The sequence below is a fragment of the Opisthocomus hoazin genome, chromosome 2, assembly GCF_030867145.1.
Source record: "Opisthocomus hoazin isolate bOpiHoa1 chromosome 2, bOpiHoa1.hap1, whole genome shotgun sequence".
In the NCBI taxonomy this organism is placed as follows: Eukaryota; Metazoa; Chordata; class Aves; order Opisthocomiformes; family Opisthocomidae; genus Opisthocomus; species Opisthocomus hoazin.
In genome coordinates this window covers 85,991,471-86,018,296 of record NC_134415.1, presented here as the reverse complement: position 1 = coordinate 86,018,296, position 26,826 = coordinate 85,991,471, and the positions used below count along the sequence as shown (strand labels likewise).

The window sequence follows — 26,826 nt, the reverse complement described above, 5'->3', positions numbered from 1 at the left end:
AAAATAAATCCAGGACACTGGATCAAACAAGACTTGAGGGTGCAACACTCAATTTCTGTACACCATTTGGAGTTTCCAAAGTGCAATTATAACTAAAATTTTTTATAGCGTAACCTTAAGAGCTTTAGAAGGACGGGAAGTGTAATCCAGAAAATGTGTCAACCACTCCATTTCCCACCAGTGAAGTCTCCAGTATAACACATATTCACAGATAAAGTAAAAATAGATCTGTAACTTACACTGGAATAGGGAAATACTATTAAAAAAATTTTTTCAGTCATTTGATTTGCTAATTGTATTAATTGTTGAAGACCTAAGTTATCTGGTGCAGTCGCATTGGCAAAGAAAAAAAGCACATAAGAATTATGCTGTACAGCAGTGATTTCTGGGTCACATTCAAACAATGTTAGTGATTCCTGTATTCTATCGGACCTCTGTAACTGGCTGCTAATGTTTTTAATAAGGGCACAGATAACCTGTCCCTGTAATAAAAAGCTTCGATGAAGTATAATAAAACCAGATGATTAACACATGCAAATGATTTTGAACATGTTACAGAGATGAGATGTTTAGTATGAAACTTTTTTAAGCACTAAAGTACAGATCTGCTAGAGCATGTCACAAGCAGCTGGCAAAGATGAACAAAAGGTATTTGCACCTACCGTCTACAGATGTGTGAAAAACCCCACCACACATCTCTTCCTCAATCACTTAGAAACCATCTGATATGTTAGTTAATGATTCCCCTCTCTCCACTTCATTCTTCAGACATAAAGGGGTCCCATTTAACATAATCACTTAATAACAGCAAAGTGATGGGTATCAGAACCCTAATTCTCCTAATATTTGCAAAATCCAGCTCTTTGTAATAATAATAACACCATGATAGCAAACTGTAAAACTGTGTAATTATACTTTAATTGTATTGTGAGGCATGCATTAATCACAAAGTTTAAGTACCAAGGATGGAATTATAATAATTCTGTAAAACAAATTTAAGCTAGCTAAGTAGGTCAGAACCACTAGCATGCAACAGGAGACCTCTGGGAATTTATCAGTTAATGGCTATTTATGTGCAAATGAGTGCCCTCCAACCCTCCCAAATCCTGTGTAGCTGAAGGGTATTTCTGTTAACCAGGAGCATGCTTAACTGCTGAGGCATAAATTAAACCATTTATTGGAATGATTTTAATTTTTCTCTCCCCCCACCCACTCTTACTACTCCCTCCACCCTCACTAGCAGCACAATTTACAGTATTAATTTACATGGAGATAGGATTGCTGGAGAGTTTTCAGAAATTACTCCGTTTCAAGGAAGAGGGAAAAAAAAAAAAAAAAAAAGAGAGCGAGAGAAAAACTTTCAGTAAGAGACAGTAGCGATGCTACATTTAATCTTCAGATCTTCAAGAGGGCAGGCTGAGTTATTAGAAATTCCAGAGGTTCAGTATCACAGCAGTGCAGTGGAAACCCTTTCATAATGAACTCTAATGAAATGAAACTATTTTATGTCTTGATGTTCTACACTTGGAGAAGACAATGAAGCTCAAAGGGGACTGCATCAACTGTATTTTGTTGTAATGCTCAGACCGTACACATATTAAAGGTTTTCTTTCGAGAAAGAAAACAACAAAAATTTCTCAGCTGCAGGAAAGAACACCTTCAATTTTTGAGTTTGACCTGGAAAAAACTAGTCCTTTTTGATGTCTTAGGAAAATAGATATCTTTACAAAATACTCAGAATCAAGGTGTATTGAATTTTCACTGTGATGTAAAATAGGAAGGATTTACAGACAATATAAATTATTTCTCAACACTTATAGTAGTAATTCAGTACAGCAAGGTAAGGCAGGCATAAGATCAAGATTCACTTTTAGGCTTCTATTTTCGTATGTTTGGGGTTTCTTTTTTCTAAGCACGTGTGCAGATTTTCTTGCAAAGCCTAGGGTCCCAGAATAATAGAACAGTGAAAGTTTGATTATCCTAGTATCAATTAACCATAGCTCCCTGTTACCCTAAACAGGGTCATGTCTCCCCAATGTCTAACCATTACATTGTAAAATCCCTGGATTGTCTGAATATATTCACTCTCCCTATGACATTTGGATTATCATGGCTGTGCTAATTATTATTTAAGAGATGATTACAGTGCTTTACTTTCTGATGTCATCTTTGTACCTAATACAAAACTCCACATAAATATAACACTGAACATGTACACACAGAGCATTTCCTCCTCACATCAAGCCATTGCAGAATACCCTCGAATATATGGCTGTGGCCTGAATCGGAGGAACTCCCTTAGAGCAAATCTTTAGCAGCTTTAAAATGTTTGAGGCAGACACCTGGAACACTTCCTGAAGTATTTTCAAATGACCATTGCCAAAAGCTAATCAATATGTTCCTGTCCAGGAAAACAAAGAACGCCAATGAAAATATTTGCGTTTATTCTCACAGCTGATTTTTTGTAAGGAAAACAAGGCCACAAAAAGCAGTAGAAGAAAACCTCATTGTCCTGGCAAGTATATATACGGACTTGCCTGTATACTACAGCTCCCTCCTCCTGCCCCTCAATAAAAGATGCCATGCGTCCCTGCAGCAGCGAACGCCCCTGCTGCGTGCATAATGGCTGCCAAGGCTGCCTGTGCAGTCCAGGCATCACCATACACAGAACCAGAAGGTTTCTGTTTCTTAACATGGACTTGCAAGTACACATATTAAACACATATTAAACCAACGACTTCATACCACTCTTCGATAACAGCCAGAAATTAATAAACGAACAGAACTATTTGACAAAAAACAAGTTCACTCGTACTTTTCAGAAAGAATTAGCCCAGCTGTATTATCAGAGCCTGCGACAAGCCCATGGCTACCTCTCCGTTCCCTACAGTGCGGGGCTGCAGCCTTGATTATGTCTGTACCTTCCAGCCATTGGCAGGGTCTCAGCATTGCCCTAAGGCTTTAATTAACCCCGATTAGAGATAAACAGGGTCTTCTGGTTGTGAAAAAGAAGAGAGAAAAGACAGCACCTTCAGCTTGCTGGAGAACTACGTAAAACCACAAACTGCTTTTACCTTTCTCTACTTGCTCCTCCCAGTAACACCACCAGGAAGGGGCCCCCCAAGAACATGAGATGAAGCTCGATGGACACGTTGCAGAATATGCTCTACTCTTTCCACTTCATTTTTAGGCAGGTTAGGGTGGCATACTATTTTGGTCTCATTTCACATTAAGCACATTTGCACTGTCCCTGGTTTAGTGCCACTGGAAAGAAAGCTGGAGTATTTAGGCATTGGCAATTGATGCACTTGGACTTGCTCCAAGCCAAATAAAACATGACAACGCACATGTACATGCCCTCTATCAAGTCGCTTTCTTTAGAAAGTGTCTAAAAAAGCATTTTCAAAGTAGTTTTCTAGAGAGATTTCAAGACTTCAACACAAAACCACTGAAAACCCAGCACCCTCTTCAGCAGAGCCAGCGTGCTGCACACGGGAGTAGGAGCCACCCTCACACTCTCGCCTCAGAAATTCCAAGAACTAGTAGGACTAAGTCGTACTAAATATGTTCAACTTTTTTCCCCGCTAATAGAAAGAACAAAATAAAGAGAGTGTGGACACTATAAATCAAAATGAAGGACCAATTTCCAAAGTTAAACTTTATGGCAGATTACAGTTTCAGGTCCGGTTTCTTTACCTTCTGATTTCACCGAGTTTTTATTCTGTAAGGACAAACACAGAATATTGTTTAGGAAGCATCCTTACAAATCAGCTATTGGCCGCATCAAGCGCTCCTTAATATCAAATCACAGAAACAGAAGTGAAGGGCTGGGCAGCATCTTGAGTGTCATTTAGGGAGTTCATCTCCGCAGTCTGGTAAGCTCACAAAGACTACCCCTCTGGCAAATGTTTGTCTAATGCACTGTCTAAAAAGTAAAAAAAAAAAAAAAAAAAAAATTCAATTCCACAACACTCTTGCAGTCTGCCAAAATGTTGACATTTGCAGCCTATTCTAAATAACCACACTAAACTTCTGTCCCAAATTCAGACGATTCCTTCTTCACTGGCATGGAGAACAACAGACAACCTGTTTTCTTTGCAAAGTCCTGTTAGGCACTGGATAACTTATAGCATCTCTCCCTTCGACCATTCCTACCTAAATCCAGTTCTGTCAAACTTCTACAAACTTCCTACTGTCATCATTCACTTCTGTGACTCTCTCCATCAAGTCAGTTGGACTTGATGACCTCAGAGGTCTTTTCCAACCTATGATTCTATGATCCATGGGAACAGAGGTGAAAACACAAGCACCACACCCACCCCCTCCATTCCCTTTTTAAGATACAAGGGAATCCACTTGAACTACCATTCATAATTTGGTTTCCCTCACTACGCTAGGCAGAAACTGTGCAAGAGGGGCAAAACAATCTATCCTGCAGCCATCCCTGCAGAGAAGCAAAGCTTATAAGCAAGGGCAGGATGGACAGATGGGGTAACAGCTACAGCAGCCACCTCACTTCAACCAACCCTGGAGGTGGACATCCCCCTTTGTTTCTCTCCCCTCATGGTACCTACCACCCCCCTAACACCTTCACAGTATGGCTGCCACACTAAGCATTGCGTATGTTGTACCAGTATTTCTCCTTCCTAATTTCAATACTAGGCCTTCACTGTGTTTCCTTTTGCTGCTGATCTGGTTTTTTTTGGAAAAAAAAAAAAGCAGCAAGTGGCTAATTATCATCATTGTAGCTATTTCCAAAGCACCAGTGATGGAGATGGGGAGAACAAAACCCAAAAGCTTGTTCTACTGACCCACTGAATCTGTCAGAACAGCACAAAGTACTACAATCCATGTTGTGTGCAACAGCTGGCAGGTGCTTTGCTTCTTTTCTTTTTCCTCCATTAAGACAAGTATATTCACGTGTTCAGTTAGGGTAAGGATTCTCTTTCGAGTTCATTCAGCCTTTTTTATCCTCTTTAAAGGTCAACTTTCTCTAAAACACACAGGCACAAACTAATTCTCCTCTCCAAAGATCACCTCCTTTCACAGGGGCTAGCAGTGGAGAGAAACAAGAACACAGTGAACTATTTTGTGCGCAGAAGAGAAAACACACGCATAGCCCAGCGCACGCAGATGACTTGTCTGGCCGTTCTCGAAGATGACAGCGACTCGCTCTTGTCCCAAAATGTACGCTCACCATTTCATCAGCCAGGTTCGTGATTCTCTGCTAAGAGCAGAGACCAGAAACATGTGGGAATGGATGGGCAGAGGCACGGAGTGCGCTTGGGTATGCTGGAGAGCCCGAGCACGCCTTGCCGAGCGGGCTGTCCACCCACGCTCTCCGTCCTCCCGCGCGGGCTGTCGGCAGGAGGCACCATCGGCGCTGACAGCAGCAGCTCGGCACCGCCAAGTAGTTGGGAGCCGGCTCCATTCTTCTGTCATTATACAAGCGAGATGACACTGTTCTCTAATCCAGCCAAAGCTGATAAGTACCATCAACCTGTCACTTCCTACATTTCAAATTCTAACACTGCAGCATCAAAGAGTTTTTACATTTCGATTTCTTTTGCTGGCAGCGGTTGGTAGCCTCTCATTCTCCCACGGTGTTCTAATGCAGCATTTGCACACCGGGGTTACTCCCAGTCTGAATAGCAGGTCATCCCCTACTCACTGAGCTCATCTGCGGCCCATGTGCTAGGCAATTTAGATCCAATCAGCCCTTATTTAGCTCAAGAGTAATGAGCAGCATAGTGACACAGACTTAAGCCTGACCCTCAGGACACTGCTCATCAAGCAGTAAAACTGTGACAAAATCATTCATCTTCCACCCGCTGGCAAGAAATAATACTCGCACTCACTGTATTACTTTTTCAAGATATAGAAAAAAAAACTCCTGAATTTTCATGATGTGAGACATTAATTTGCAGAAAGCTGAATTCCCTTAAACCCCCCTGTTGCTATGAGCTCACCAGGGGGAAATAGGCCTTAGGAGACTGAAATGGAATAAAGAAAATTGCTTCAGCTTTCTTTTCATTTTAAATAAGCCTTAAATCTGACAAGAGACATCCTAAAGAGAGTAGAAATATATATCTTGTAAGGTAACGAAGAAACAATCAAAATTAAGAGATTAGAAGGCTACTTCCATATAATGGTTTTATTGGCAAAAGCATTTCTTTGTTTAACGTCCACAACAAAAAAAGTATTCCATACAAAAAGCCATTCTCACACCTCATGTGAAGAATAAAAGGAAGAAAACAGAGGAAAGTTAATTTGAGGAAAACAGTTTCAAAGGCGAGACACTTCCATCAGAAAACATATCTGAGCTTTATGTCCTTCAGGGAGCACACATTTCTCTAAACAACTGCAGGGTCCCAAGCAGCAGGTTCTCAGTACACCTGGATATGATTTTACTCTCTTTTTTTCAGTGGATTTACTCTTGCACAACAGTAAGTCTTGTACTGCTGTCAGGTAGGCCACCAAAAGCTTATGTGGATTAATTTTTGGTAGATAAAAATGGATGAAACACAGAAAAGCATTTCAGTTTGTAGCACGGGGAACAGAGCTGTGCATCTTCATGATTGATGTCTCGGTACTAGACTTGAGTTTCTTTAGCTTCAGGTGTCTCCCAAGACCGGCCCTGTTTGGGCATCAACAATCAGAATGTCCTTTGACAGCTTTTGTTGTTTCATTTTGTTCTTAAAGTGATTCTAGAATAGAATATTTCAGTTGGAATGGGCCTACAGCGATCATCTAGTCCAACTGCCTGACCACTTCAGGGCTGACCAAAAGTTAGAGCATGTTGTTTAGGGCATTGTCCAAATGCCTCTGAAACACTGACAGGCTTGGGGCATCGACCGCCTCTCTCAGAAGCCTGTTCCAGCGTTTGGCCACCCTCTCAGCAAAGAAATCCTTCCTGATGTCCAGTCTAAATCTCCCCGGTGCAGCTTTGAACCATTCCCATGCGTCCTATCATGGGATACCAGGGAGAAGAGCTCAGCACTTCCCTCTCCAATTCCTGTCCTTAGGCAGCTGCAGAGAGCCAGGAGGTCGCCCCTCAGCCTCCTCTTCTCCAAACCAGCCAAATCCAAAGTCCTCAGCCACTCCCTGTAGCACATCCCTTCCAGCCTTTTCACCAGCTCTGTTGCCCTCCTTTTAAGGCAGATGGTCTCCATTACATCTTAAACACCAATATGAAATTGATTTTAATCAATTATTCAGCTGTCACATGGGCACCTACTGCATCGAGAAAAGAGACAGTAAGAAGTGGAAGTGAATATTTTTGCAAACCTGGACCAATGCTAGACGTACACAGGAACTTTCTATAAGCAAAGTATTAGGTACACAGCTCCAGTGCACACTGTACCTCATTCCACTCCTTTGAATAGTAATACTCTCAGAGCAGAGGAGACACAGTCAGAACACGTCGGTCGTAGGCAGTCATCTTTGAAGATCAGAATAAAAGGGACAAAGGTATAAAAACATTATTTTAGACCAAAAACAATTCCTGGGAGAAAAAAAAAAAAATCTCAAATCCCACATAAAGTAGGAGGAAGAGAAAAGAAATTCAGTTTTAATTACCAGAGCCACACCTTAAGGCAACAGCTGTAGCTAAGAACACATTTGGTACTCACACAGAAGATGGTAGCATTTCTTTTAAGGATTTAGACACAGCAAAGCTCTCAAAATTCTGCTGTATTCCACAGCAGTGCTTGCCTCCCATACTCTAAAGCATTTAGAGACTAGATTTTCTTCACACTCATTCAAACCTCAGTTTTATTAATGAAATAACTGAACTTTGAAAAAAATCCCTAAAAATACTTTAACCATAGGTTCAGTTAGCACAGCAAAGCACGCTTGCTCCCCAAGCATAAGATCTATGTTGCAAAGTCAAAAAGGAAGGACGTACTACTTCTTCCACATAGGTAAACAAAGTTCATAGCAACTTTTAATGACTTTCTAATGGTCGTTCATTAAGCCTGGGAGATCTTAGAGCCAAGCTAAGATCTTCTGACTCAGTTCAGTGGTTTAGTCCCAGAGTTGCCCTCTGTGCTTACCAGGACGTCACAGCCAGTAGCTCTAAATATAGTCATGGGATGGGATGGGTAAGAGAAGACTCATGCTCTTCCAAACTCTTCTGGATACAGTTTTCAGAAGTTCAACATCAGAAAACACATTTTGCAAAGACTAACACTAAAACCCTGAGGGGGAAGAAGAGAAGGAGGGAGGGGGAGGACCTTTCTATTCTGCTCATGAGCTTATCTGCTGACTTACACAGTAAAGAGCCGGAGAGAGGCTTCCGTTGGTCTCAGAAAGCTTCCCACAGGCTGTTTTGATGGCAAATATAACGCAAAAAAAAAAATTACAAATGGCTATACATTTCCATAGCAAAGATATACTGGATAATCCATTCCAGTCGTGATTTCTCTCACAACCTCAAGGCTAGGCACAGTCTAACAGATAGAAACATCCAGTTCTGCTGTTATCCATGGTCCAATTATTAAGGTAACTTTTAATTAGAGACAGGTTTACCTGATTAATATTCCTGTAGAGTTCAGTAAATTTACACACTGAAATTTTCAATAACTTTTCATGCCTGTCAACACTGGCAGAAAGTACAAATGGACATAAATACGCAATAATTGTTTTAAATATAAAATTATCATTTATTATGTTATTAGGATTGTGGTACTTCTCATTTCTCATACGGGAATCAGTAGCAAGTCTCCCTGAAACTAGGCAAAGATGTTTGGAGTACAGCAGTGATTTTATAGCTGAGCATGCACTTGCATTTTATAACCCTGTAGCTCAGTGCTAATACACCACAAAACTCAAATGCCAGGCTGAGGATAATAAGGGAAAGCTTATGTCAGAGCAATACCTGATGACAATAAAAGACAATTTAACATGTTTCAAGCACTTCTTTTAAGAATAACATTGCAACACTAGAACCTACTGTTTCCAGGCACTCAGCAGATTTCTCTGTGTCCATTTTTACAGTGAGTTCTGACAAATCCATTAAATACCTGTATTTTTACTAACCTATGGTCTCTTTTTGTGTCATGAAGCACTCAGATGATGAGTTGCACTACAGGTTTGGAACAAATCAAAGCACACATGGACAGGCATCCTGCATTTACCTTTCATTACAGAACAAAAAAAAAAAAAGGCAGGATTCTAAAACACTACTTAAAAACAGAAGCAAAAAATAAAGGAAAAACTTATGTCTGAGCTAGAAACTGAATGCCCCAAGTAAACATAAGAAGGAAGCACTTTGTGTTTTTATTTTGTGGAGTTTCTTGGTTGTTTACTGTTTATTTTTCATATGTTTTTAAAAAGGAGACTTTATTAAAATACAATCTTACACTTCATACTGAATCTCACTACGAAGATCAAATACTTGGAAGTGCCAGCAAGTAGCATCTTGTTTCCAATTATCCACTCACCACAGATCAAAAACTAATAAAAACAGGTTCTCCTGCCAAGTCATAGCTCTATTTAAATATATGGACACCAAAAAAAAAAAAAATCACAATTATAACAGTAAAAAACTCCAGTGGTTTAAAAAAAGCTTATTTAAAACAGTCTAAGCATAGGTAAATACAACAATCAAAAGCTACCAATACTTTTCTAGCAGACAAGAAAAATACAAGAAAACCCTGGAAAGAGTTATTTTAAAACACAGTAGTGTAAAAATGGTGAAGGTGAGGGTCTCTTTTCAGATGCCTTTTAAGAAAAAAAGAAAGGAAGAAAACAAGTGCATTTTTAAAACCTTGTATGCCAAGTTTTAGCCCAGAGCAAGTTTTCACTGTTATGTTACAAACCCTTGAAAATAAAGGTTTATAATGGAAATGCTGACAGACCCTTAACCATAGCAGCATGAATAGCTATAATTAAAGAAGAGCTTTTGGCTACACCTCACTCTGCAAATGAGAGAGTGCCATTTTTACAGTATCCTCAAATAAAAGCAACTGGGAAACCTGGAATACGGTTCCAGCAATCTAGGATATGTTAAAGGGGAATGCTAAAACTATTTGACATTTTAAGCTTTAAATACCAAGGTATTTAGTTAACGTAACCAAGTCAGTATTTTCATAATGCTACTTAATCAGCAATAAAGAATGCTCCTGTGAGCCATCATCTGGGGTTAGCAGAAAGTGGCACATGAAGTTATTATTTCCTAACAGCCTAGAGGGAGCCGCTTCTCTCTTTAATCAGTGATCTCACTTTCTACCTGTAAAATCCTTGTCATACAGTTATAAAATTATTAGAGTGCAGAAAAATTACATTTATGAAAGGCCTCCTATCTTACATCTGCCTAGATTTTAAAAACAGGAAAGAGAATGGCACTGAACCATTTCATCCTCTTCCAAGTTTGCAGACAGACCAGGCCTAATCAGTCCAGTTAAGCCAATAATAGCTTAACATCTGGCTGGCACAAAGTCAGCTAAATCTTCTCAGCAAAGATACTGGGTTTAGTGTTGTACTTGTATGGCAACAGAGGACTGTTTTCAGTGAGTCTGTCAAAGTGGGAGAGGGGACCTGTAACATTTTCCTGTTCCATACAGCCTGAAGATCAAAGCATTTTATAAACATGCAGGAATTAAGCCACTCTATTGATGGGATAAATAGGCAGGTAACAGTAGCCAAATGTATAAATACAGAAGCTGAAATAAAGAACAGTTAAAAATAAGGCTCTAATAATCCCTCTCATAGCAACCAGTGTTTGAGCATGTTGGTAATTCCAAATATTTCAGCAGATGTGCTCTTTGGAAGAAAAGGTATGAATATTGTCTGTGATTACCTGAGAAATCTGTAATGAACTTCTATGCCCTCCTCTCTGTGTTACAAGAGGACCACATAACCCCAGTTCTGGAAAGCTTTGAAACATACCAAGTTATGAAATAGGCAACTTCTGCACCAGTCTCAAATTTTTCTCTATTTCATCTTTAAAAATACCACAACATATGCTGTGTATTAGCTAATGGAGAAAATGTCAAAGTATTTTTGAAATCTCCAATTTATTCCAGTAAATACATTCCGTTGAACTGAAGTAATAAATAATAAATCAACTAAACTTAGTTTCATGCTTCATCTTTTTTCAAAAGACTGCCTGAAAAACAGTTGTCTTTGGATGTATAAGCTATTGACAGCTGCAGTCAAACTACTAGACAATAACAAAGAACCTAGTTAAAGAGAGATCTTGCATAAGGCCCTCACTATTCGTATTATGCATTCCTCCACAGCTCTTTCCACGTATTTCAGTCTTGCACATTTGAAGTAATGGCAGATGAATAGATGCCTCTTAATACCTCACAAAAAAAAAAAAACAAACAGTTTGGGCTTCAAACTAGAGGACTACTTCTCAAAGGCATCAGTAGACAAAAGTATGCTTATTGAAGGGCACTGTGGATGTTGAAAACTGAACTAGTACATCAAAGCAAAACTGCTTGCAAGTGGTAAAATATGATTTCCTTCTTTCCTACCAAACCTCAGACAAGTATTTAAATCTCCACAACTGTTGTATTTGATCGTAACCTTGGTGAAAGAGAAAAAAACACAACGAAGAGCCTGAAAAATAGAAAAGAGACAGCAAAAAAACAAAGGAAAAAAAAAATCACACACCAAAACCCCCTAAGTAATTTAGTACAGATAATGATTTTAAAACTTCCTGTGCCAAAAGAAAGGTAGTATTGCCTGAAATAGTAGCAACTAGATGACTTTCTACAAAGCCATTAATTCATAACAAAATATCAGGGATGTCAAACCTAATGTCTTGAAACAGTAATGAAATATTTCTAAGATTCTAAATGCAGTAAGGTATTGGTGGATTTTGAAATTTAACATATCATTCACAGTGGTCCAGAGATTTCTCTTTCTTTTTACTCTATTTCAGTATGAAATTAATATGAACTACAGTTTAACCCTAAACACAAAACCGACATGCCAGTCTATATCCACAATTTAACTAAATAACTTACCGAAGTCTGGCTAGAACAACCTGAAGAAAATTTAGGACCATGCTCAGTTCAGCTCCTCGACAAGCAGGCAGCAGCATAGTAAAGCCATCATTTATTAACTTTTCCTCAGAAAGGCTCAAGTAGCAGCTGGTCTCAAACACTTCTTGGACACCGTCAATGTAGGTTGAAAGTAAAGTCCAGAGATTCTGTTTCTGCGTGTAGTCATTTTTGTTTACTAAAAACTCCTTCGCCTTCTCACGGAAAGCATTTGAGAGTTTCTCAGCTAGGACACTAATGTCCATGTTCTTCTCAACATAAATCAAAACGAAAGCAAAATGACCTCTCCAGATGAGAGCTCTCCGAGACACGGTGATGGAGGATGGAGTCAGGAAATCCAAAAGATCCAACACTCGACTCACTATATCTTCTGTCTCTGCAACAATTGCTAGCATGAGGAACAGATTAAAAAAGTTCTGCAGCCCTACTTCTGTCAGCTCCTGCATTCTTCTCCGATGGAACTTGGAATAAATTCTACAAACAAAAAAACAGGAAAGAGAAAGTTTCTTAAAGTATGCAATTTTCTATCTGCTTCATGCACTAAAATTGTAGTTTCATTCTTTTAGTTTACAGTTATCCTCTTCCAATAACTCTATAATTTTAAACATCCTCTTTTCCCTCCCCCCTTCTACTGTTTTGGCTATTGGAACAAACACGCCATTTCATTTTCCGATCCTAATACAGTACCTTGCACATGTTGGGACAACATTAAGAGTTTTCAGCCCCAGGTACAGCCCAATGCTTCTCCCTTATCCAGCCTCTAGCACAAAGTTGAGCACAGTATTATGCCCAGACTCTCTCTACTTGGTCTGTGACGGGTGTCCTCCATACCACACCTTCACATCAATCAAACTTAGCCCATGAGGGCTGCTAGGAAGGAAATAATTTGTTGTTAAGTAGCATCTCCCAGCAACAGCGAATTAATCCTGTACATCATCTTTACTAAAACTCCATTATTTCCAGGTGGCACAAAGAAAATTCCAAAAAATGACCAGGGGCCCTCTTTCCTTCAGTTACCGATTTCTGTTCTTATGTTTCACACCCATAGCTGCTGTGATCAAAGGCTCACGTATGTAACCATCACTGCAGTAAATAGGAGAGGAATATTTCCGATGGCAAGCTCCTTTTCTCCACAGTGCTTTGCCAAAGTCTGTGCCGAGCTGTATGGCACGCCTGCTCGATGGACTGTGGACTACATGTTTGGGAGAAAACAGGGAAACTGAGGCAGTTGAGAAAGAAACCTCTCTCCAGCAGGAAGATGTTACGAAATTTGAAGCTGTATTGCTTTATGACAGTGCTTAAGTCGTACATAGCTGACAGTGAGAAGCACTGCTACTTTGCAACTTTCCAGTGGTTGACAGCAGAAAGATTTTATGTAGGTGTCTTTTCCGGGACCTTTGCTTAAATCTGGACTTTTAAATAAATGTCACCGTTCCTACGGGAGACGATTAAGATGAAAATGGCTTGCTTAACTTTTTGATTTGTGTGTTTAAAACCTCGGTTATATCCCTCACCTTTACTTTAAAGTAAGTACCACACATGTTAGTTAAACATCCATAAATGCTGTTCTCCTGTCACCTGGAAAAATACTTGGAAATGGTGCTGAGGTTATCAAATCGAGCCACCAAAAATTACAGCAAATCCAATTAATGTTGTTTAGTAGTAAATTACTACTGACAGGCATTTACGTTCTTCATGCATCAATTAATGCGTGGTTAGCTGCTGAAAACAGAGTTCATCCCAAAATCATAGCTGTAGGCTGTTAAATTTTGCTACTTGTGTAATTGATTTATTCAAGGTAGAAATGATGAATACTGGTTGAGCAGACTGACATAGCCTGTGCTGTATATTATTATTCCCCCTCTTAAATTAGGGAAAGTAACAAGCTATAATACCACAAAAATCTAAGTATAATTTGTTTTCAGTAAAAACAGAGCAGGCTAATTAAGATTACCAACTAAAGCAAGACACTGATTCAGCATCCATCGACATATTTGGTTTTATGTAGTTGTAGTAATTTTTCAGCTCAGATTTCACCGACTTGCAAAGTGTATATAGACATTAAAGATATCTTCCCTTTCTGATAGCCAAGATAGCCCTTCTTTCTTGGAAGAAACATACCACATAGCTTTGTAAGGTGTGCATACACATGTGCTTTTTTAATACATTTATTATTTGCATACAAACAGATTTATTAATACTTAATAAAATGTTAATTTTTGTTAATAATAAAATCTTTTTGAAAAAAATCAAAACACAAAACCCAAACCAAAATTAATTCTAAGTCTTTTATATCCCATGAAAAAAAATTTTAAAAGTTAGCACCTTTAATGATCAGTACAATGTCAATACTGAATTTTTACCTTAAACTTTTATTACAGTAAGTAAATAAAACATCAGGATTTTGATTTGACTATATATATTTTTTATTTTTTAATATCATGACTGACCATACCTCTTAGTTGTTTAAAAGTTAAAAGATAAATTAAAACCCTCATACAAAAAAAATTGTGATAAATTTTGGAAACCATGAAAAAGAAAAAGGAAAAACTGCAGGCCTAGGAAGAGCCAGTCTGTATATTCTTGGACAACACATGGCTTACATGCAGCTCAAACAGAATTTCTGTGCTTTAATTACATTACCTGTCTGGCAATAGGGTTGTACCACTACATAGGTTGCCAGTGTACCAAATTCCTGGCCTGTGGAATGAAGTAAATCACAGGCTATGGATGCCAAGATGATTCTTGGACCCCGTCATAGACTCAGCTGGCAACAGAAACTTCAGGGAACAACTGCCTTCTTCAAATTATGAATCACCGTGGATCCCTCATCCCCTTTATTGTCTCATGAGCACAGTACAGCCCCCTTGCTTTGGTACGTGGCTGGAGGGGCCACACAGTCTGACTGACTAGATCTTTTACAATGTGAGAAACTAAATAGCAGCCATACCGTCCTTTAATTTGTTTCCAAGGATGCACACCACTGTTCTCTGTCTCTTCTTTCATCATCCGTGCCAAAATGCTGAGATAAATGAAGTAACTGTTGCTGGACTTGTACAGGGTGGGGATCTGTTGTTCACAACAGCAACTTTTCACCAACTCAAGCATTGACAAAGAAGTTTTACTAACGTTTGCCAGACCCTTCAGACCGAGCCAAGGAACAGTAAAGCAACTGTTCTAAAAGAAGAAATGAAACCGGAAAAGATGATAAGTAATAATAAATGTTCATATTCCAAAGGCAATAAGATGCAATCTTTCACACAAACAATTTGACGTGTTCCTACCAAAACTCAAAAATGTATTGTAAGTATGCACAAAGTGTTTTTACAAGATCTTAAAATCAGTAGTCCTGATAAAAAATAAGAGTAAAAAGTTATTATAATTCATTCTATTGTGATGTAATATAATGAACCATAACACATATTTAATCGTGATTGCTTCAACAATATAGCAAATTTAGGAATACTGGCATTGAGTAGTCAGTTTTACAGAAGTATAAGAATTAATTGCTAAAAATCAGGGATCGTCCATATGCAATTCTACATTTTTATGTATTCATCTACTTACCAGGTTCTTGCTGTAATAATCCCAGAGTATGGTGACAATGGATAGGTTCAAGCCCCAGAGACTACACAAAGTCAAACAGCACTGCAGATGCATTCGTAAGTGTTCCTCTAACATGCCAGTCTTGAAAAGACAATAAAAAGTTTATTGTAAGAGGGAAGCATCACCGTACCTAAGCGTAAACGCAATACTACCAGACTATTAGGAATAATTTCCTAATATAAAAATTCTTTTCAATTATATAATGTTGAGTAAATGCATCTGCTAACAGGAGCAATGAACTAGAAGATAAAAGCTATCAATTGCATCCTGCAATCCAGCCAACAGAATAGTTCATCATGCACCACTGCAAGCATCCACAGAGTTGTAGACACATTAAGACAACAGCCAACCGAATATTGTGAGCCTAACTTGAAACATAACTGCATGGTACAGAATCTCACAGAACAGTAAATGGGGCATTAGTGATACTGAATGCATGAGTCAGCTGAACGCTTAAGCCCATCTGTCGTGTAAGTCCAAAGGAAAGCTCATTCCCCACCGATACAGAGGGAAGGTGCAACTATCCTAGAGCTCAGCTTTCTCTTTCATATTTAAAAATGGAGAATCTTTCTTTCTGAATCACATTCCTTCTCAAACCTCTTTATTTTTTTTTTGGGGGGGGGGGGGGGGGTGGTGTGTGAGATCATCTGGGGGGATGTTTGTTGTTTGTCATTGGTTTTAAAATAATCTTCATTAAGTACTGGTTACTGGAAGAGCAGGCTTCTGCTCTTACACACAGTGCTACTTCTTGTGGCTTATCGTGTTTCAGAGCTGCTTTTTTTCCTGTTTTCAATGCTACACAAAGGAGTTAACACTCATTAACTTATCTCTACCTGGCTATACGTTCATGTGGAAAGCATTAGTTGCTATACTTTATCAGAACACTGTAAACAATTACACCAATCATCTACAATAACTTTTGATCTTGTCTGCCTTCTCTTCTCATAAACTATTAATGTGGGGCATATGGCTTCTAAAGTGGTATATTTCTAAAACAACTTGAAAATTAAAAAGGCATTTTCAGTTGTCATAGAAAACTATATATTCAAGACATTGCATATAACACACAAAAACCACTGAAATAGAAAAGAAACTCTTCAGGATAGATCATTAGAAGATGTACAGAATAGTTCAAATATAATAAAAAAGCCTACAAATGAAAGGTGATCCTCAAATATTCTTTTGTATACATGACAGAACTGTAACTATTAAACCAGTAGTCTTCCCAAAATAACAATCTTATACAAAAAAAAAACAAGGGACAGAAGTGCAGCTACACTCAACAGCTGCTTTTTCTTTTTAATGAATAAAAGCAAGAGGCTTGATACAAAAAAACCTGCAGCTGCAGCTGAACATACGTATTTCTCTAGAGACCTGCCGAGTTAGAAAAGATGTAAAAAACCCCAAACCAAAACCACATACCCTTTAGAAAGGGAATGCTTAGTCTCAAAGCTGTAATTTGTGCATAGGCTTATGTTTAGGATCTAATTCAACAAACAGTGACTGCTTCAGCTTAATTTATGCAATAATAAACATGGTATTGTGAGCAGCTTCAATTTCAACCATTATTTCTGTCCAACAATAGTTTTAGAATGGTTTCCAAACCCAAGATAGCACTGAAGGCTTTATCTCAAATTTAATAGGAAAGTTCTCCAGACTTCAAATATCCCTGGGATTAATGGATTCTCTCATTGCTCTTTTGCTTAAAATGGTCTCTTGCACTGCTGGAAATATTATCAGAACTCTTGAGGTAGTCAGCTTTTAATTTATCGCAGAAGGGAGGAACACCAGATACCATCAAAATGATAGTACTATCTGAACACAACATTTTTCTCTTATGACCTCCTACTGTAGTAAAAAAATTGGTTTCCCAGAACTCCAACAAATACTTGTGTATCTCTTTTAGAGTAGAATTAAACAAAAATATAGTGAAGGTATAACAAAACTGAAGTAGAAATGAAACAACATAAAGGATTTATTTTCTGAAGTGAGAGAAGGCTAATAAGACAGACTGCTATTAGTTCTTACAAACAAAAAAGCTTTTAATTCTCACTTACAATAAAACTTCGTAAACACAAATTCATCTTATACTGACAATCCATAAGTTTAGTCAGTTTGATGTTGCCTAGTATACAAATACAGCTATGTTAATATTCTTAGTACAACATTTTTCATTTTGTATTACAAATAGAATTGTAAACCAGCTCTACTTTTGTCATTAGCCCAGTAACAGAAATCTAAATTGCAACAAAAGCAGGGAACACCTCGTGAAACTAGTTTCCCCATAAAGGTCCTTTTTTGTGCTACAGATGGGAGATCTTTCACACAAGCAATTGTCTTCAAATCTATCCATCAAGAATTACAAAAAAGAGAGCACTTTCTGGCTGAGAAACTCACCCGTCTGTCAACTGTTTGAAGCTGAAAAGATATAACCAAGGAAGCAGTCCTCCACACTTGCCCAGGTATCTGTTATTGCTCCTGTCTTTATTTACAGCTCACAGAGTATTTTCGCTTCCCATCTCCTCTCCATTGGTCCCCTAACCTGAACGGCACCTTCACATCTTTTCCTTGCTCAGTAGCAGGATGACTTTAACCTTATAAAGAAAGAGCTCTTACCTGGAGGCAAGGCATTGCAGCACCCCTCTGCCACCTTCACCTGGACATGGGACACCTTCCTCAGGAAGTCTTTATCAGCCCCAAAATCAAGCATATGCTGGATGAAGGTAGCTCAGGCTGGCTGCTGCCCTCTCTGTGCTGGGGGATCATTAAACTCTACGGTTTTACTGAAACTACCAAATGCTGCAGGTTTAACACTGGTTGGTCATTTTTGCATCCCAATACTTAACTGTCCTAAAGATGTTAAAGCTAACTCCAGCTTCTCCCGATTCCTCAAAGGTGACCATTCTTTTCTCTATTTTCATGATGCTCCCTTACCCTGAAGATCCACGTCTGCAACAATGTCTTCCTAAATCACCTTTTCACAACACAGAAATGGAAGCTCACATGAAGAGAAATTACCAGTAACTGGCAGGACAGATATTCTCAATTTACATTACAAATGTATGATCTGCACCATTTTCAGATGCTTTTGAACATGCAGAACTATGCATACTTGATTTCATCTCCATTTCCCCCCCATCCTTTGTATATTCTCATTCTCCGTCTGAACAGGTATAGTCTCCAAGCTTTTGAAGTTAGGGAGCAACAAGCACAAGTGGATTATGAGGTTGATGGATATAGTATGTATTATGTACTAAACATGATTCGTTTTTAAGCTCCCATATACTTAAAAGTGAAGTTTCTAACCACCAACTCCTGTCCTCTCTTGCAAATGAGCAATTTGGCACTATCATTTCTTCTAACATATTTTGCACAGCCACTACTGTGCATCTCTAGTATCAATAAGAGGGTATATGCTGAAAAGACTGTCTCAGGCAGGACTTACTAACAAACTCAAGCCAAGTGTTAGTGGGCAGTACCATCAATACTGTCCTGTTGTTCATTCAGAGAGCACTGTTCTCCCTTTTGCTTTTTCCTGCTTCTCCGTCTTCCATTTCATCATTGACTTCTTGGTATTTCATTGTGCTTCTCATTCCTACATTTTCTGGTCTCAAAAATACTCACCCAGCAGATACTTCAAAGATACAAAAGGACAAGATAAAGGGTAAGAGTTGCTACATGAAGCTGACAGATCAACAGAGGAGATGGACATGTCTACTGGTAAAAGAAAGTCTCCTTCCCAGACGCTGTCAAGAAGGCTGGTGTGCAGGGATAGGAAGTAGGATGCATTTTTTAACAAAAATACCTACATGCACTTATGCATGCATATATAAGGACTAAGGATCTCCAAAGAGCATTTCCTATAAGCAGCTAACTCCATAATGCAAGAAAAAATAATGAACAAATTTTTTTAAAAAAAGAAATAAACTAGATGGCTCCTTAGACAGTTGGTTATAGTTGCAAACATATCCTTGGCAAATTATGGTTTTAGTTCCAACAGTGGTTGCCTTTGGAAATTAAAACAGATATTTTCCTCGTATTACTGTGTCATGATTAACTCATTATTCAAATCTTTTGAACTTGGCCACCTAGCTGTCTTTCTAAACTGTCCACAATTTAATACTTGCTTAACAGATGCATCAAAAAGCTGTATATTTTACATATATTCAACTTCAGAGTAAACTTTATTCAAAATAATTAACATTCACAAGAAAAGAGGAATATTTTGAAGAAAAATGTAACTACAAGTATCCTCTTACTGTTTACTGTTTCTTAAGTTGCCAACATACAGAAGATGCAAACAGGAAGGTGGCTAATAAGCTACTCAGTTTTTATGCCTCTTATCTAAATCTCTCCAGTTTCTCTCACAGAATGGCAAGCATCCAATAAATGATGTCATCACTGTAGTTTTAATGTATATGCACTGTGTGTATTCAGGTACCTACTGTGAAATCATTCAAAAAGAGTTAACCTTTTAAGCTGAAAGACTACATAAACAAATGCTAGAGTTTATGCATAGCATGATTTTTCAGCTTTTCAATACCCTATCTATTGTTTCAACTATCCTAACTACAAAACATCTTTTTGTAAAAACTGTAGTTGTAACAATTATTGTTCTGTACTTCAGCTTCAACCACAGCTGTTGCTACTGCATGAGCAAGGCAGTAAAAATAGGAGAAAGAACTGATTTCTCTTCCGCTTTCAACAGCGGAACTTCACAGAATTCTTATTTCATCCGAGACCAAACAGAAAAATAAACATGTTTATTCTCGTCTTAAGCATACACAAATTAAAAGAGATTATTTTTATAGGTGTTGCTGATACAGCATTTGCAATTTGTACCATGCAGCCTCAGAAGAAATTTACAGAGCTGCAGCGTAACATATTTAAAAACGCAATGAACAGCCTATTTAAAAGTATTTTAAAAGGAGGTCAATTCTGACCTCTGGGCCATGAAGCATTGCATTAACAGTTCTGCAGAAAGAAAAATGATAAGGTATGAAATGAGTGCTCAGAAACTAGAACCTTATCAGTAAGAGTTTGATTCAAGCCTGTAAGACAAATTGCTCAGCAAGGCAAGTCACCTTCCTGCTGTGATGAGGATATAGCTGAATTTTCAATGCAACTGGCTATCTCCCTCATCATGTCTCCCCAACTTGATATCCTTACATTCAGTATCTGGTTTACATTTTCTAAGCATCCAGTTCTTATTCTGAATACATCTTGTCTGAGTAGCCATATACCTACCCTTCCAGGATAATTATCTTTTTCCTTTATGTGACAATTTAGCATCAAGCACAACCACTTTAAAGCAAGTGTAACTGCTAACAAGGAGGTAACTGTATACTGCCATAGTTCAGCTACATCAAGGATGCTCATTTACCTCTGATAAAAACACTAGAATTCCAAAAATACGCTTGTTAGTTGGACTTTGTTTCACGCACTGTCTTTTCCTGAAAGCATTCCTAACACTTTCCTTGTTCATTGTTTCTTCCTTTATACACTTACTTGAGCATCAGTGGATTTTTTAAGGAGTTCTTCCACAAATTTCCAATTCGATTCCTTCTGTTTCTGAAAAATAATTATTACCAGCATGAAATAGCATGTGTCTTCCTCACAGGAATCATTATGTAATAACAGGAAAATAAGAAGGCAAGATACTTCCACAAATATTTCATTTCATGACAGCACATTGTAGTCATCACTGAAAACAGCTATTGTTCTATGAATGTAATTGATATTTGCCCTAAAAGTCAGGCCTCAAAACAAATAAAGAGCCAAAAATAAAGAATACGTAAACTGATTTAAGTGACTCATTTGCAATCCCAACCTTCACTGTTAGTAAAGAAGCAAAACATTCAGGTATTTTTGATTAGTACAAGCAGTAAGCATGTCTTACAATTTCTTTCTTTAACGTTCTGTAAAAAGGAAGATATAAAGGGTAAGAAGGAAGAAAAGGTACAATCTTGCCTCTTCTTGTTTTTTTGCTTTTCAATAAAAACCCCCCACTTCTGACTAATTTTTCCCAGGCCAAACATTAAGGATCATTTTGGCCAGACAGTAATGGCCTATACAGATAGAAAAAAGTACAGGTAGGTCAAATATGGCCCATTATTCATATTCTTCAGCTTGGGAAGACAGATGACTATCCATTTGAATTAACTAGACCATGCTAGTGAAGTAAGAGAGTTGCATGGCAAAGTATACTAAGAAGGAAGAGAAAAAAAAATATTTAGGCAAAGTGGGAAAGAAAAGGGTAGAAGATTTTGCAACTAAGGCTATTTCCCAGGAAAAAAAATAAAAGGCAACCAAGCCATAATACATACTATTCCAGGAGGTCCAAAAATCATCTTTTACACTCAGCTATGTATATAGCTTGTGTAGACAGCCAGATGTGTGAACACAGTACTTTCATCATTGTCCTGCCTTACACATTCCCTCCACTACCACAACTGTTAACCTTGTAAATTATTCTGCAGGTATCTGTCCTTTAAATGCCTGCAAAGAGCTTACAATAAAGAGCATCTTATGCTTCGATAACTGAAATATAACTGCTTTCCAGCAGCAACACCATCGGCCCCCATCCTCCTCTGCTACTGACTATACTACTTAATGCTGTGACTGGGCCACAATTCTACACAGAACTGCAGACAGTACCGAGAGAATTTTAAAGACAAACTCCTTAAAAAGATACACCAATACTCATGTAACACAATTTGACTACTTGGTGGCTTTACATTTTTGCACCACAAGAGAATTCTGAAAGATTGCCAGTAGTGGCAAGTCACAGCCTGTAGGCTGTTTACGGAACAAATTTGAATGAAAGGACAGACCTGCAGAAAGTGACACTAAAGCTGTGATTTCAAAAGTCAGGAACTTGAGCAGTATCAGTTAAGGAGTTCCCATTGCTTCCTCCTCATCCTGCCAGCTGCTGTTCCTGCCCTCACAGCCGTAGCACGCCACTGCTCAGTTGTTCTGTTTGTGGGACACGGTGTGACCCAGATCAGCAAACTGACCCAGAGCTTTAGGAGAGAAACAAAGAACGAAAAAAGGAGGAGGGCCTGACCTAGGTCATAGAATAAGGACAGAAATCATTCTGCCAGAACAGCAGAGTTCTGTGATGCCTATGATGGAAAACAAGACTTAAGCTGTTATTGATGCCAAAGCCTTTGTATCATGAAACCAGAGCTATCATCCTGTCAGGTGAGACCACTGCAACAACAAGCAGCCAAGGAGTAAAGACAGCACTTCAATAATGAGTAAAACCCAGGAAGTGCACAATCAGCATTCCCAGACAGCACTGGCTAGTATTTACATCAGATTTTTGACTGCTGTATTTTAAAGCTTGATGAATACCTACACACTGGTGTGGTCCTACTGCAGACTCCAAGTAAAGCTAATCAACTACTCAAAAGCTGGATTTATCAAAGATGAGTAGGTAGAGAGTCATGCTAAATGGTTACGAGACCTCTGAATGTCTGGATGAGCCTGCTCAGAACATGTTTTTAGCACTCTCATAGTCCAAGAACACATGATTTATACAAAAGGTGTTTGCTGCCAAAGTTCCAGCTCAGTTGCAATATGCAGATCACCTTACAAAGATCCTGGCATAATCTAGTGCAAACTCCTGACACCAATTGGAATTGATTACAAGAGTGCACCCAGGTTCAGCCCAACTGAAGAAAGAATGACACCAACCACCTGCTGCAGTTTTTTTTAGCCTCAATTGTCTCCATGTTTTAACAGACTTGTTTCATTCAAAGCCCACTAAATTTACATCCCAACAGTACTCCCTGCTACACTGGCAACATGGCATGGCAATTGTTTACAATCTATCCTTGTCAGAGAATACATAGGATCTATGTCTCTTACTCCAAACCTACTGGCTTACAACATCCTCCCTCCACCCTCAGAAAGTCCTAAAATCAATAGAACCTAGAGAACTTTCATGTAAGTGCATAAAAGTGCTATGAAAACCAAAAACTTGAGCTTAGACCCTCTGGGTTCTCAGGAAGAAACTTCTGCAAGGACTAACAGCTACCTGTAAGAGCCATACTAGGCTTCTCTGCTGGAAGTCCATGTTTGCATATCTTGCCACATAGTCATTTCAGATTATTCTATTCAAAGGCAAGAATTCTTAGCCCCAAGTAATTCTGCCTGTATTTCCCTAGCTCACAGTATATTGAAATTGACCCCTGCAATGTTCAGAAGTAGCAAATTTTCTCATCAGGTCCCATTTGGTTTTTAAATGTACAAATCCTGCTTTTCAGAAGAGTGAAGTGGGACCTGAAGGGAGGTTATGGAAAGAGATGTGTACAGTACATCCCTCATAACAGAGTTTCTAAGAAACCTGGCCAAAATTCTCAACTTTTAAAAAAAATGTTTCATGTGTACGAAATATATATTCAATATATATGAATCATTGCATATTTGAAATTATGGTATGTGAGCTAAAGGGAAAAAATAAAAAGAAGCAAGTCTGAAACCTATTTAGAATCTTAAAAGCTTCCATAATAACCTCAAGGCCATGCAGACCACATTAAAAAATTGAAAATCTTCCACAGATGACATAGGCTTAGAGGCAATTTTTGCTACAGAGCACATGAATAACCATCATTATGACACATCACCCTCCCACCTCTGATCACAGTTAATTAAAAGAAAGCACGTGTCACGAAGCTATCGCATCAGATGTTTAAGCAACAGAACAGGACTACATTGAGCCCTGATGTAATTCTACTGACTTCACAAATTTATATCATGGACTACTGTATCTTATAAAGTTCAAAGAAAGTTTGAGGCTGTAATTTGGAGGGGGGGGACATGTTTAGAAATGGTTATCATCAACTATCTATGACAGATTACATTCTTGTGGTGTATGAAAAGGCACTGTTATTACTGACAAATTCTTTGTAAGCATCCCCTGCACTTAAGAGAACAGGGATCCCTGGCCAAACTCAGACACACTCGGAGAAATGTGAAGCACAGCTAACAGTCTGAAGATGAAGACTACTGCAAAGATCAAGAGGAGTGTGCACAGGATGGTCTCATGATTTACAAATCGATACTTGGAAATTCTCTTCTCCCAGGTGGGGTCTAAGGAAAAAAAATATTATTTAATCTTGGTCAAGTCAATTCCTGTCACTGCGTCCCAGATTCCTACTTTAAAATAAGAACAATGGGAATTCTTCATTCCATTCTACGTTTGTTTGGCTTATTTAAATAATATAGTGCCAGGGGCAAAAAATAATCTCTCACGAGGCTAAATACATAGTATGTATCAGTACGAGACAGGAAAAAACCCCGGTGATCAAAGTAAACAGTACCACTGCATTTTGATTAGGGTATATAATATAAGTAACCCAGGATAAATGTCTGCTTCACGCTAGTTTCCATATTTGACCTGAGAATAACCTTTTCTCTCCATCTAAGTTCCTCTAATAAGCAGGGAGTATAGTAATTCTATCTCCTCAATGTCCCTCTGAAATACACTATGGACTATAGTCCTCCCCCACCACCATAGCAACGGGGCAAAAGCAAAGGAAGCTTGAGACAACGTGCAGTGTAACAATCAGATGCGGTCTGCAATTTTACACTTTGTGAATGTGTGAGAAGTTGGTTCAATTTGCTATGGTACGATTAGAAAAGACTGAACCACATGAAAATGAACAGCCTGCCATGGGATAGTGAAGGATCAGTCAACCCACAAGCAGCAGAAGCATAAGCATACCATATTCATCAAGTCCTCTAGTCACCAGAGCTGGTCATGAGTTTTTCAACGAAGTATTCAAGCACTGAGCTAAGACACCTTCCCTATCTTTTTTTTTTTCTTTTTTTGACAAACCAAAGAATTTGCAATATAAAAATCAATAAAGAATTACTTTTATTAGAAAGTCTAATTTTACTTCGGATTAGAAGCATTCACAGAAGTTCAACATTTTTCATTCCTTCTCTGATTATACACTCAAAGATCTAAAGATGAAGGAAGGAGGGGATTTTAAGTTATCAAAACAAACTGATCAACTGATGTGATCACTCTTCCATCTTTAGAGATCTGCAGTTCACAAACATGCTTCAAGGTGTTAACCTTTCGTCCTAATTCAGGACAGGAAATCACGGTAAAGATTTTAACAGAAAAAGGGTATGAACCCTTCAGTTTTAACACACACTATTAAATTACAAATAATAAAAGACACTTCATAAGAAAGGGCAATTAAGCCAAATTTGTGGAAGAAACCATATATAGCTGATGCTTGGTAAATAAGGGAATATAAGCAATGCATCTTAAATATAAAAAAAAGAACAAAACAGAAAAAAACAAAACTACAATGAGGCACAAGATAAAAGAATAGAAGGACAGATGACAGAAGACACTGTCACACACAAAAACAACAAAAAACTAGATTTCTAGGTCTTTAGCTATCTCTTTGGCTTCTAGTCAGCTCCCTCTATAGTCAATTAAGAAGCAGCTTTCATACCTCTCAAATAGGCACTCCCTGAAGCAATTCATCCACATTTCCCACCCAGTTAATGATTATAAAGTTAAAACTAGGCAGGATGAAACTCAGAGCGAGAGACTGAAAGAAGGGTCAGTGTTTTACATGACCCCAGAACTGCAGAAAACTGCAGTGAGGTCCATGCAGGAACTTGATACATCAGTACCAAAGTGTGGCCCTACATACATCTTACAGGCGAAGGCATGGCATATGCGGGTCTCATCTAGGGCCTGTACAGAATGCATGGTAATATCAAGTCCCTCACAATGAGGGTCCCACACAAGAACCCAATTAATCGAGGACTAGTCTGCTCCAGCCAGTAGGAAAATCTTAGGCGACCTTCTAAAAGCAAATGTCTTACAACTTATTGCCAGAACTTCCTAAACTGAAGCTTGAATTCAATAGTTATTAGTGTTCAATGGTTATTAGTACCACATCAACACCAAAAATTCAGCTGTATACACAAATACCTATGCACCTCATCATGCCACTGCTGTGATGCAAAGGGAATGCAGTTTGACAGACTGGAATTTACCCAGAGCAGACGTACCACTATTAACAATTACACAGTCAACGTTTGATGTCTATAGTTCATACCGTACAATCTGATGTGTTCAATTCCTTAACCACAAACCTGGTGAAGTATTTACGCTGCAGGCAGACAGTCTTGAAACATGCGACATCATTAAATATATGTGCTACTAACTAGT

General features: G+C 38.4%; 1 protein-coding gene across 1 annotated transcript in view; it reads right to left on the bottom strand.

Annotated features, from left to right (window-relative positions):
* The window catches only part of MMS22L (MMS22 like, DNA repair protein), a 95,681-nt gene that overhangs the window by 49,052 nt on the left and 19,803 nt on the right, over positions 1 to 26,826 (bottom strand). The window contains exons 11-14 of the mRNA XM_075414341.1: positions 21,129 to 21,191; positions 15,582 to 15,701; positions 14,965 to 15,191; positions 11,979 to 12,488 (exon numbers count right to left, since the gene is read on the bottom strand). Coding sequence (XP_075270456.1) covers positions 11,979 to 12,488; positions 14,965 to 15,191; positions 15,582 to 15,701; positions 21,129 to 21,191 — 920 coding nt within the window. The remainder of the gene's footprint in view (positions 1 to 11,978; positions 12,489 to 14,964; positions 15,192 to 15,581; positions 15,702 to 21,128; positions 21,192 to 26,826) is intronic.